At 32.7% G+C, this 13,906-nt stretch overlaps 1 protein-coding gene across 1 annotated transcript in view; it reads left to right on the forward strand.

The window, feature by feature from the left end:
• The first annotated feature begins 2,008 nt into the window (after positions 1-2,008).
• Positions 2,009-13,906, forward strand: part of LOC110315001 (vomeronasal type-2 receptor 116-like) — a 26,347-nt gene continuing 14,449 nt past the window's right edge. Inside the window, exons 1-3 of the mRNA XM_021189172.1 lie at positions 2,009-2,226; positions 13,315-13,609; positions 13,676-13,736. Coding sequence (XP_021044831.1) covers positions 2,009-2,226; positions 13,315-13,609; positions 13,676-13,736 — 574 coding nt within the window. The remainder of the gene's footprint in view (positions 2,227-13,314; positions 13,610-13,675; positions 13,737-13,906) is intronic.

The following is a 13,906-nucleotide window of genomic DNA, read 5'->3' on the forward strand; positions in this document are numbered from 1 at the left end:
TTTTCAATTAACCCATGGAGTGACTATTCTGGTTTGTCTTTCTTTCTTTCTTTCTTTCTTTCTTTCTTTCTTTCTTTCTTTCTTTCTTTCTTTCTTTCTTTCTTTCTTTCTTTCTTTTTCTTCTCAAGACAGGGTTTCTCTGTGTAGCCCTGGCTTTCCTGGAACTCATTCTGTAGACCAGGCCGGCCTCAAACCCAGAAATCAGCCTGCCTCTGCCTCCCAAGTGCCAGAATTAAAGATATGAACCACCAAGTTCATCTATTTTGGTTTCTTTATTGTGCCTGTTTTCATGTTCATTTAAGTGGCCTGTTTCCTTATAGATTGTGTCCATGATTACATGTTTAAATTGATAATAAAAGAGCTTGAATTTAAAATCCTTAAAAAGCTATTGTTATAAACTGTTAGTAATAATTAAGAAATTCCTGCTGGAAGTCACTCATCTTACAAATGATCAAATTCTTTAGTGCATTAAGAACAAACACTGTGGCCATGCTCAGAATTGATGCACATAAATATGTAGATAAGCCTAACATTATCTGTTGTACCTACATTGTAGCCTATGCTTAAAATAACTAACAAGCAAAAAGCATAGTTCTTTTTCTATTTTGACAGATTTTGTACAGATAGGTAGTTCTCAAACACTCAGAGACCTTGATAATGTGGCATTTAAGATATTTTAATGAAAGAACTTTTTGTGATAGACAAATCAAGTAAGGCAACATTCTTTATCTGCTCCAATGAAAATTATGGGCAAAAGCCAATTTTCTCCTTGAGTTTGCTACAAATGTGTGAAAACTGGCCATGAGGCCATAAAGTACCCTTTACGTTGACTGAAGAAAGTGTACAGTCTAACCTGTGGACAAGAAAAATACCGAATAGGCAATTACCCCATATTTACTAGAAAAGGTAAGAGATTCCTAAAAATTTCTGGTTCATAGTCAGAACTTCTAGGCATGGCTGCCAGAATGGATGTCTCCACTGACACAGATAAACATTGGGTGACTGTCCCAGGAGTCATTATGTCTCTNTCTTTTTATTTAAAACAGAAGCTACTTGGTCTAAACATCCTTCTTACTCAGGCGAAATTTTGCCCTCACAGGTATTTGATGGGTTTGAAAAGTAGATACATGATAGAGATTNCTAAATCCAGAGTAAATATTAATCAGTGAAGTTCTGATCATATTATCATGCTCACAGACCTAAAAACTAACATTTCCTTAGGTTGTCTTCTAAGTATCAACTTGAAATCCAGTTTTAATTCTGCTCATTTTACATATTTCCTTTACAGAACTTTGGAATACATAAGATAGTAGTAATTTACTAAAAGCTGTAAATAAAAATGAAATAGACATTGTAATAGTAATTCTTACCCTGACAATTCTCATAAGTTTAATTAGTGTGTAAAATTCAACCATATTAGAGGTAAATTCTCTTTCTTGGACTAAAAGCAGAAAATGCTGGGATAACATACACCAATGCATATTGTACCAAATATCTTGGAAGTTGTTTTCTATAATTAACACTTTTTAGTTGCCACCAAATGCTTTGCAATATATTAATTTTGAGTGGTTATACCTTTTTAGCCTTTTCACTTTTCAGTTAGTTGGCCTCCTATGAGGTAACCTGTGGGGAACAGCCTAAATTGTTTTTCATATTAAAGGTTTCTTCATTCATATGGTTAGCCAATTCATCCCAAGAGAAGATCAACCCTGAACTCTTTCTGTTTGTAGTCTGTGCTGAAATCATAGTGCCTTTGGCTAGTGAAGAATGTTAAAAAAAATAATTCCAAACTTGTTTTGCACTTGAATAGAAGGCCTCAGCAGCAGAGCCCATGTGATAAAATAGTTTCAAAATTTCCAAAGTCATTTAAATCCCTCAGAATAATTAGTATGATAGACTGAGTCATCAACAAATACAAAACATGCATTGTCACAAAAACATGAGCCAAGCATATATGTACTGGACACTATTTGTTCTGCATCAAGCAGACCCGTATAGTAGTAATAGGATGTTCTCTTGGATTTTTATGTTTTGGTTCTTGCAAATAAACAAATTTGTCTCTGCTTTTACCTATAATATCAGTAGTTGTTATTACAAAATCTCTGAAGAATTTCACCATGAAGGAGATGTTGTGATTGGTGCATTTTTCCCACTTCACACATTCCACTCTAGGAAGAAAAAGCCACATTCAACTATCCCATATTACTATTTGGACAATTACATACAGTAAGTTCAATTATTTATTTTTTGAGTTCAGAATTCTTATATCTTAAATGGTATAGTCATAAAAATTTACTAATCTTTTATATTTTATTTTGACAAATTCACTCTTAGAATTTAAAAATATTTTCATCAGTTTTCTTTTCCTTTCAGATTATTATCCTCACTCAGGGGGAAAGGAAATGGAAATTTCAATAGTTTTCACTTTAGTTTCTTCTTTGATTGTTAACCATAATCTCTTATTTGTTGTTGCTTTTATGCCACAATGACTAAAGGGTTTTTATTGTTTTGATTTCAAGGAAGAATGATACATTCTCAGTCTGTCCTTCTTGTTCTTAGCATTTTGGAAGTACTGATTGCACCTGTGATATCAGATGATGTCACTAAATCCTATAATTTCTGTGTGAATGTTGTAAAACTTGAGTGAAGAGGATATGTGTGTTACATGCAGCTGACTCCAGAGTTAACAACATCACATTTACAAGTGAATACTTCTATGCTACATAGAAATTTCATCTATCTCATGTTTTTTTTTTAAAGTGTTTGTTTGACAATTTAAATTTTATTCTCAGACAGCTTACCTGCATTTACCTGTTTACTCCATCAGTTTGCAACATTTACTCTCATTTTAGCATTTGTGTCTACCAAGACTTTGTGACTCTAACAGTTTAATCTTGGTGCTATTTCTTAGATTTATTGAAATAATCCAGGTTAATGGATAGTGTCAGACAGGTATTGCTGATGTGGACAAAAACATATTTGTATGTTTCTTAATAGAGTAAATAAGCTGTTTTTATCCAAAATAGAATTCCTTTCCCAAGAATAAATTCTTATGTATGTTTGGAATAGGTAGTGTGGCATGGAAATAGAACAATATTTCTTAGCTATCTCTGTGAACACAAGAAGAAATATGTTAGAAATTGAGAAGCAGAAAAAAGACCAAAAGAAATACAGGAAAGACTTTAAAATCTCTGAAAGGGAATTTGTCAAAATAACAATTAAAAACATCAAATAAAGTGTAAAGATGAATTATGCTCTGAGAAAATACTCTGTGCTTCGTAAAATATTTTGAAGTATTAAGCTATTAAAGAGTGTGGAGGGGAAAATATTTAGATATGAATTAAAACTCAATAATTTTTTTGTTGGACACATTAATTTTGAATCACTTAAAAATATCAAATATGGGTATATAAAATTTTTTATTTGAATACATTATTTAATGGTATTTCTAAATTTTTATTGAATCATATGTTGACTTAAAAGAAATCATACTATTTTCTCATATGATTAGTTGTTGGGGCAACTTTAGTTGTTGTGTAGGCCCTTTTCTATTTTTTCACAATTAATGCTACTTATGAATCCACTTTTCTCTGCCCATGACTCTCAGCAGTTCAGGTATCAATGTATATGTTTATGGGTTTCTCATAATTTGTGCAGCAGAAAGCACTTCACTGTAAAGGCTGTACTTCTGGATATGTGAGCAACTAGTCTGGTTTTACTCTTCATAGTTTGATAAAATTGACATAGCATAAGAATTGTATTCTAGGCGACATTGTTTTTAATAGAGTTTATTATTTTACTGGGGCTGTGCACCATTGTGTGCAACTTTCATATTAAAAGGCAAGTCAATTTTCTCGAAAATTTCTAATGTAGGCAATGTCATTCTGGATTCTTTTTACCCTGTCTTTTCTCATGTATATGAGCAGTAAATATGGCTCCATTCCTAACTATATTCTGATTCTGAAATGGCTTTATAATTGATATCACTCTTTCTTTAATTTTAAGAAATGCAGTTTTTCAGTGAAAAACATTGACTGATTTTTAATGCAAACACAATTCCTTCATGGTCTTCTTTTTATTTGAATTAACTACAAAAGTTCTTTTTGGTGCCTACCTTGTTGAAACCTCTTGCCTTCATTCATGGCATTTGTACTTGTCCTTGGCAGTTATGTCTTTTGAGCTCTCTTTTTCTCTGTGTGTAGTCTAAGGAAGACCTAATCTGCAGCGTTATCGTCAATCAAATTTAAAAATGCAAACAAAAGCGGCTCATAGTATATATTGCAGGCTTGCAGCATAAGTTTGTTTGGTGAGTTCTCACTGTGGTAAGGACTGGTGGAGGTTTTTTGTCAGCACTGTAAGGTTTATTTTACCATTCATCTTCTAGAAGTGGATGCGTGCATCCATCAAAAACATTCTTATTCTGTATCTAGTAAGTCAGATGTAGAGTGATTTTACATAAATTCTTTCATGGGAAAAATTATAAACTTTCCTGTGGAAAAATATTAAACATTGGATAACCTATTTCACAGCATTCATTAGTTACCTAAAATTGTGCATGTGCGTGTGTGTGTGTGTGTGTGTGTGTGTGTGTGTGTTTGTGCACTCAAAGGGATGCTTCTGTATGTTTCTGTGTGTGAGAGGATACATGTATGCTTGTGTGTATGTTTGAGTTTATGTGGGTATACCTGTGAGTGGGCGTTTGCATGTGTGTGAATGCATGACTAGTAAGTTCAAGTCCTCTTGGGCCATTAATGGAAGAACACTCCATGAAATTAAAATGAAAAATATAGTGCATAAGATTTTGCCTAGAGAGAATGAAAGGGTGAACTTAAGCAATCATGTTATAATTTCAAGATTATAAATGATAAAAATCATTTTATTTTGAAAATATATTTATGATAAAGCATGTACTTTAAAAATTAGTTATGCAAATGAGAGTGATCAAGTCTATTTTATTAAAGTTAATCCTGATTACTGTTCTGTGACTGTAGTTATTGAGCGAATCTACTCAATTTGTATAGATTGTTACTAATTCCTTGCATATACAGAGTTCTCAAAAATGATATGTATCTTTAAATTTTTATATGTATTTATTTGAATATATAATGTTTATATATGAGAAAACGTCATTGATCTTATTTCTCAAATTAACCATCCTAATTATCAAAATTTTTCCTCAAGAATATCGTATTTCATTTACATTTTATCTGTCTGCTTTTCTTTAAAATATATATTTGTTAATTTTTATCATTTTAGGTTTTTATATCAAATAATTTATTAAACATTCAAATAAAAATTAAGTAATTTCAAAACACATGCATGCATTAAGAAAATAGGTTTTTAGTTAATTTCATAGATATACTCAAGTATGTAGTATAAGCAATTTTCCTATACCCAGCATGCCAGGTTTTTGATCTCGCTTTTTCTGTTTCTGTACCACTATTGCTTGCTATCATATTGATTTTATTATGACTACTTTTCTATTTCTTTTTATGTATGTTTGTGTTTTTGTTCATGTGTGAATACGTGATCCTTTCATTTTTATACTGATTGAATCTACTCCTTGTTTTAGATTCTTAAGATTTGGATGTTTGTGAGCTGCCTTATATTATTTCTGGGAATCAAACGTGGATTCTCTGGAAAAATGACACTCTTATTTACTGAGCAAGTCCTCTTCCTCACCATAAAATTATTCCTTGAAAATCTTAGTAATGATAATATATTTACACTTATTAGAAATTCAGTACATAAATCATATTCTCCAAAGATCCAAATACTCCAGTACCTACCCTATTTCTCCATATCTCTCATCCCCAAATTTAAGTTTTGTCTGGAGATATCACAGGACAAGCTAATAACTAGCAGGTGATCTTCCTGAAATGACTTTGCCTTAAATTATATCTATGATGAAGCTCCAATAGTCTTCCAAGAGTTTGTAAAACAGTTAAGCAAAGGTCACAAAAAGGGAACTATGTTTCAGTATAGGTTCTAGGACAGAAGATAAAATATTGACTGAAGTTATCTATACAAAATTTCACTAATAACTTAGTTTTTTTTTTTTTTAATTTTCAATAAACCTGTGGAGGCATGACAGATGATTCTACTGAGAGTTTTTTATAACTGCTATTAAGCATACTCTTAAAGAAAATCTACATTACTTTTAGAATTAGCCAGTTAACTGACTTTCTTCAGTTTCTACAAATGGTTAGTAATTGTTTTCCAGGAAGGAAACTTTAGATGTGAATGTTTAGGCAGATAAATATTCCTAATGAATATGCATGTAAACATTCTCTGGCATAAGCTTCTGTTTCAATTTATTATTTGATTTTATGTGAGAACTTGTGATGGACATTTTATCATGTGATCATGTACTTCGAAAGATGTCTAACTGCTGTGGACCAAGAGAAGAGTTAGAGGACTGAGGAGTTTTTTTGTTTTGTTTTGTTTTGTTATTATTGTTGTTGTTGTTGATGATTTTGTTGTTTGACAGAACACTTCTTAAACAAAGAGGAGAAGGAATAATTTTTTTCACCTGCCTGCTTAGCATCTTTATGACTTTCCCTATTTTTTTAGATACCTTTCATCAGAAATGTTTTACAATGTAGAAATAAACTCTAAAATCACTTTTCAAAGTGTCCCTTTTGCTTCCTGAGACATCCACCTAGCAGACTAAAATTTAGAGCTGTGCAGTTCCTGCTGAGATAGATCAAAGGCCTCATTACTTAACCCTTTGTGGCCAGACTACAGATGTCATTCTCCTAAACCTGCAACCTTTTATCCTCAGAAAGAGCAAGAACTTTTCTAGGACATTTAAGAAGTTATCATCAGTATTTCAGCATAGTTACAAAGCTAGAATGTCAAGAAACCCACAGACTTTAAAGCCACACTAGAGTCCTACTCTGTACCCTGTCTCCACACTCTCTAGGTCGTGAGGTTCCATAATTTAAATTGGCTCCTTGGAACAGGAATTTTCAAGAAGGTATGACAACACAGAGAAGACTCTCCACTAGACCTTGAAAACCCCTTGATCATGGAGTGTATGGTTATGGAGGGTGAGAAATAGGAGTTGATATTGTCTAATGCCTTAAGCAGAGACTGATATTGGGTACCATCAGCACCTGCTTTACACCATGAGCCATAAGCACTGATTTGAAATTGATTGCTGCCATCAGCACAAGCCCATAGTAGGTCCCATCAGAACCTGGTTGTGTTAGTTGAGTAGCATCAGTGCCCACAGAAGGCCAGGAGTCATCAACTCTCGACTTAATTGTCCTCTGTCACCAGACAGTTCTCCAAGCAGTTCTATTGGGATTTTTCAGGATCATCCTTAGATAAGAAGCCATCAGATCTGTGTTGTGAGGATTTCATGAATCTCTCAGGATGGAACAACAAAGTTCTTTGCCGATATTATTAAGAATACTCTTAAAGAAAAAGCATTAAAGTTAGCACCAGCCTCCTGACTGACGTTCCTCAGTTTGTAAAAATGGTCAGTCCTTGTTTTCCAGGAAGGAAACTTTAGATATGAATGTATTGGAGAAAACAGAGTAAGATATTAACAACTGAATTACAGAGAATGGAGGACTAGGTGTGCCCCTTACAGCATTTGTTATTTAGACTGTGGTTAGGAAGGAACTGACAGTTGACAAAAAAGCCATATGTGCTCAGGCGTCATTACATTCACCTTCTTGTGAGGAGAATTGATGACTACTGTCTCCATCATGATCTAAGAACAATGTTTATTCCTTGACATAAAAGTCTGAGAAAAGTATCTCAGGGGAGGCTAGTGATAAATCAAAAAAGGAAAATCAACCTCTGAAGAGGAATGTGATTCAGAAATGAAACTATCAAAATATAAAAAACATAAGTGGCCTATACAGAAGCATTTAAATATAAGTCATTCCATAAGACTCCCTTTAAAATATAAAAAGCAGCCAAAGAGGTCTACAGGATCTGTTGCTGGTGTACTCCAAGCTCCACAAGATGGTAAATTGTTAAGCTCTTTCCCAGAGTGTATGGAGAGTAACAAACAGGATAAGGATTTCTTATGGAACAATTTACATTAAAATTGTTTATGACTCCCCATGACTAGTTTAAAATAGCCATAGCCTGCCTAACTGAAGAACAACATATATATATATATATATATATATATATATATATATATATATATATAATTGGCTGAAAAAGAAAAAAGAAGAAATTATATTAATATGAAATGTTTATGAGAATGGGGGAATATTTTGAAGAAACAACTCACAAAAAAAAGTGACAAAGGAAGTTCTAGTAAAAATTACAGCTGCAAATTCAGAAGCATAGAGATATTTACACAGTAGAGATATCAAATTTCCAAAGGCTTGATAATATAATTAAAAAAACAAAAAATATATTGAGGACGACTCAGGCTCAAGTGATAGAGGCTCTGAAGCAAAAGATATTGTTTTAAAACACATGTCCTTTGAAAATACTACACCCACTTTACAATTTCTTTTAAAGACTATTTAAAAGTCTGGAAATATATTTAAAACATTTGCTGAGATTTCTACTTCACATTTTCAAGTTATATTTATTAGAACAAACTCAGGAGTCCAGAACACCATACAAAATCTTATTAATAAGGACAGAAAAATTTAGTAAATCAGACTTGGCTCACAAAATTATTCAGGAGAAAGCTTGGACATAACAGCAAACAATGTCTCAGTAAGGCAGGAGGCCCTTAAATTTTAATGCCCCTGGCCCCACTCTGAACAGAAATCCAACTGGATATCCACCTGGCATGAAAGGGTACCACTGGCATAAAGAGTGCCACACTAGCTTTCATGAAAATGTCACTGCCTTTTTTGGTGCTACTGTAATCCCTAATAATATAGGAATCTTATCAAACCAGAGAAACTGTGAGAACCTACCTCAGGCCCCTCAAACAATATGGGTAATTCAACAGTCTAAGGCAACCAATCCATTTGACAGTGGAGACCTATCCAACAGCTGCATCAAGCAACCCTTGGCAGTATATGACATAACCTCCACTGAGATATTTATACCTGAATCCTTCTCAAACAGGTTACCTCAATTAGTAAGAATTTAAAATGATTTTACTCACACAAGAATCCTTTAAAAAACCAATGGAGCTTATGATAGTAGTTCTTGCTTTTAAATACTGAGAACAAGCCCCTTTTAAAAAACTTTTGTGTCACTTTTAAATAGCTATTTTGCAATTTTAGCCCCAAATTTCAGAATTACAATTATTGCTTCAATTTAAAAATTGCCTTTTCTCTATTGGAAATGTTCAAGTTCCTACTATACTTTCTGGTCCAAGGCATGAAACTAAGGATAAATTTAATTCATTAACAGAATACTTTTGATATTTTTAGGAAGGCAAAATACAAAAATCTTACAACATCATGAAATCATTTCTGCACTCAGAAAAACTGCTCCTGACACAGTTTAATACATTTCTTAATCAAGATGACTGTGTATTCCCTTGGTATCTTTGAGGGTCAACCATCCCAAAATAAGATTTGTCTAGAAGAAATCACAGTATTGAAGAATCCTGACTCTGCTTCCAGAAGTTATCAAATAACAATATTTTGTGCTGTTAGTAGAAAATGGCCCCAGAGATTGATGTATGTGAATGCCTTGCCTATACTGACTGGCATTGTAGGAGTAGGTGTGTGCATTTTAGATACTGTATCCTTATAAAATGGTGATTTCGAACTCTAAGAAGCTCAGTTTTGTCCAGGGCCTTCTCTTCTGCTGCTTGTGCATAAAAATGCGTAATTCTCAACTCCTTGTCAAAGACCATTTCTGCCAGCACAGTGAAACGCTTCCCACCAGGATAAAATGGACAAGATCTCTGAAAGTGTAAGTTTTCCTTCGTAAGACATATTATGGTCGTTGTGGGTCTTCACATCCACCAAACCCAAGGAAGACAAATGTTGATATTAGAGAAAGAGTTATTACTTTGAAGGGCTATCCTTTTTGGTATTTTGTTGTTTTTTGTTGTTGTTGTTGTTGTTGTTGTTGTTTTTTGATTTTTTTATGATTTTTGTTATTTATTTATTTATTTACTTCCTTACTTATTTATTTTGAGGAAGATTGACTTTGGGACTTTTTTAAAGGAAAGTAATGAAATATTTTATGTGCTTCTTAATGAGCCAACCAAGAAAGTATGTGAAAAAAAAAATGTTGCTGAGTGTAATTTGATATCTGCAGTGTTGATTCAAGTAGACAAGGAAGAGATGAGCATTAGTGTTTTTCTTTAGATATGTTGGAAAAGAATGATGTTTCATATTGACTTTCAAAATGTGACCCTGAAGCTGAAGTATAGTATTATTGATTAATTCCATTTGCAAAGAAAATCTCAATACAGCCTTTTATTGAATTGAATGTTGTCATTAATATTTAAACATATGAAGATACATAAAGAAATGAACAAAAAGTAACAATAATTCACAATGTACAGATTGAGGAGAAAATAGTAGTAAAAACTGCCATTGACCTAATTCCTTTGTTCAAACACATACAGATATTAAAGGAAAACCTAATGTGAAAATGAAAAAAAAAAAAAATGGGGTTGAAATCTCTGGGCAAAATTCTTCTCATCTAGGCTTCATGTTTGTAAAAAGGAGTTTAAGGCCACCAACCTTGTCAACAGGTAGTGTTTCAGGATATACAAATTTAGAAAGTAAAAGGAAATAACTGGAATAGAGAACTGGTAAAGATTTAATTTTTCCAGGGAGCCATGTTATTGCTCTAGCAAGGAACATAGGAGGTTCAGCCATGTGGTTCTGGCATTAAGAGTCAAGGATTGAAAAATGGTGTTCTGACATCTTTCTCTTTGACTAAGAACATTTGTTAAGGCCAGTGTTATAACAAGGATGTCTGTGTAAGGAGACATAGAGGATCCACTTTGTCAAACTCCAAAGGAGAAGCCTAAATGTTGAAGATGACAGAGCAGTAGTTTAACTGCCCACAGGCACTGATAACAGGGAATGGAAAAAGCCCAAGAGAAAGAAGTGTTATGAAGTCAATAGAGATGAAAGGAATTGGAAATGTAAAGATAAATTATAATCATACATGGAATTGCTGTGTTTGGAGTTTGCTCACCTATTATTTTCTATGTTCTTTTTTCTCAAATTATATGGTATTTTATTCTATTATACATTGAAAGTATGTGATCTACATTTTTATTTTTATTTTTCAGGGGATTATATTGCAAGGTTACATAAATTTCAGAAGAAACTTTGAACATTGGACTTCAAATAAATTTGAGGCTATTTTAGATTATGGGAAATTAAAGTGGAATAAATCCATTTTGGACTATTTTATGACTACAACAGTATCATGGTCAAGGAATGGAATGTAGTGGTTTGCAGAAGAATTTCTCCATTGACTATTCTGTTTAGATATTTGACCAGGCTGTGTGGCATTATGAGGATATGTGTCCTTGTTGGAGTAGGCAGGAACTTGTTAGAGAGTGTGTGTCACTTTGTTGGTGGAGTTACACTTCTGAGAAGAACAAGTCTAGTCGGTGCACTCCACGTTATATTTTAGATGCCTGGGGGTTAGTATTTAAAACTGTCAGATGAATTTTAAAGACCATTTCTGCAGGAACACAGTCATGGTTCCCAACATGAAAATAATAGACTAAAACTCTAAAATTGTAAGCTAGCTCCATTGAAATGTTTTTTTCCTTTATGAGAATAGCCATGCTCATTATGTCTCCTCACAGCAATAAATCTCTCAGAATTCCCACTTAGATAGGGTTTAGACTTCGTGCTGACCTCCATTTTCCTTGCTTGTTTTGATTCACTTGAACATTCACAGATCATTGCCTTCCTACTTGTCTTGAGAATTCATTTTTTTTTCCATGAGGTTATTTTTAACCTCTGGTTCTTAGTATCTTTCCACAATTTTTGACCTAAATTTTTAGCACTGGGGGAGGAGAAAAAGTTATATAAGAAAATCTTAGTCACATTTTTTTCTGTGATCCACTTTGACAGATATATTAAGTAATATACTTTTGTAGGTGTGTATTTGGAGCCCTTAAGAGTAAAGGGTAATTTCATCAAAACTTATGATTAAACAGATAAAGAGATGTTTCAGAGAGTAGAATACACCAATTGTGATGAACAGAGTTCATACATCCCAAAAGATTATGAGCACATGCCTGTAATCCAGTGATCAGATGCAGCATAGGAGAGTGAATCAAGGGAATCTCTACAGGTTTCCTGTGAAGAGATCTAGGTATATGTGAGAAGAACATAAAGAATTACAGCAGGTAAATATGTTATTACAGACTTTATTACTAGTAGTCTAGAAAAAAGAGACTGGTGGGGATCAGTGTTATTTTCCCAACAACTTACAGTCAAGTCATAGACAATGCGTTATTGAGAAAACCAAGGAAGCAACTAAATATTAAATGAATGAAATGCATAAATGCATAAGTGCATTGATATATATATGTATATGTATATGTATATGTATATGTATATGTATATGTATATGTACACACATATATATATATATATATATATATATATATATATATATATACACAAATAAATAAAATATACTATAAGTGAGGCAATTAGGAATATACCTGTGGTTCTCGTAATTTGAATTTATTCTTTCTGAACTTCATACAACTGTACATTCTAAGAGACATGCGTTCATGCAGTCCCACATAAAAACATTGTAAATAGAATGATTAAAGTGCATAAGGCATAGTACTGTACCATTTAAAGTCATCTATTCACATACAGATGTGGACTTTCCATCGTTTCACTAAGACATTAGTAAATCTATGCTGGAATACCAATATATATATATATATATATATATATATATATATATATATATATATATATCAGAGAAATAGTTTCCATGGTCACAAGACATGAAATGAATTTCAGAATATTAAATAATTAAGCTACTGTCGTTGAAACCTTGATAGGTTGATAGTAAAAATGTGGGTTTTCATATGTGAAAATGCCAGAAAGCCAAAGATCTACATTATAACTGATGTGATATTTGGGGGAAAATGTTTCCTGACTGGTAAACAAAATGTATAAAGAATAAATCTATGAAATATAAGTAATATATGTTTTGAGGATCAATAAATAATGAGTAGTAATGTTAAAGGAGCCTACCGAAACCAAACTTGTTTACCTAATCTAGTTCATCTATTCATGGTGAAGAAATTAAGTTACATATTTTATAGATTCAAAATTAAACAATATAATTTACTGTACTAAATATGTTGATGTGTATGGTAAAGTTGATCATTATCTTATTGTTTTTATGCCACTTAAACAGGTATAACTTTAAGAACTACCAGTATATTCTCGCTCTGCAATTTGCCATTGAGGAGATCAATCGGAACCCCAATCTTTTACCTAACATATCTCTTGGATTCAATTTCTACAATGTCAGATTCACTGGGAAGTACATTCATAGTAATACTTTTAATTGGCTCACAGCTCTTGGTTTGANAAATTATTTACCTAATTACAATTGTAAAAAGAGAAATTTCACTGCTGCACTGACAGGAACATCATGGATAATATCTGCCCAAATTGCCACATTGCTTCAACTCTTTAAATTTCCACAGGTGAGAAAATTTTGATTTTGGGTTTGAGAGTCAGTTCTCTTTGTTCACGTTATTGGTGTCTTTAAGCTGAAAGAATGGTTGATCAATAATCCAAATATCAAAGNAATACATCAAAGCAACATGGAGTGCAATCCAGATTTCTCTTGATTATAAGAGAAATATTTATGTAGTAAATGAAGTCCTTGAAACTTAGAGGCCTAACAAAAATATTTGTTAAATGTAGTATGTGTAGTGTCCCTTTAAAATATTCTCCTTTCTTCTTCTATTCCTTAAGGAATAAAATCTATTTAGATGTTA

The sequence above is a fragment of the Mus pahari genome, unplaced genomic scaffold, assembly GCF_900095145.1.
Source record: "Mus pahari unplaced genomic scaffold, PAHARI_EIJ_v1.1 scaffold_5176_1, whole genome shotgun sequence".
NCBI lineage: Eukaryota > Metazoa > Chordata > Mammalia > Rodentia > Muridae > Mus > Mus pahari.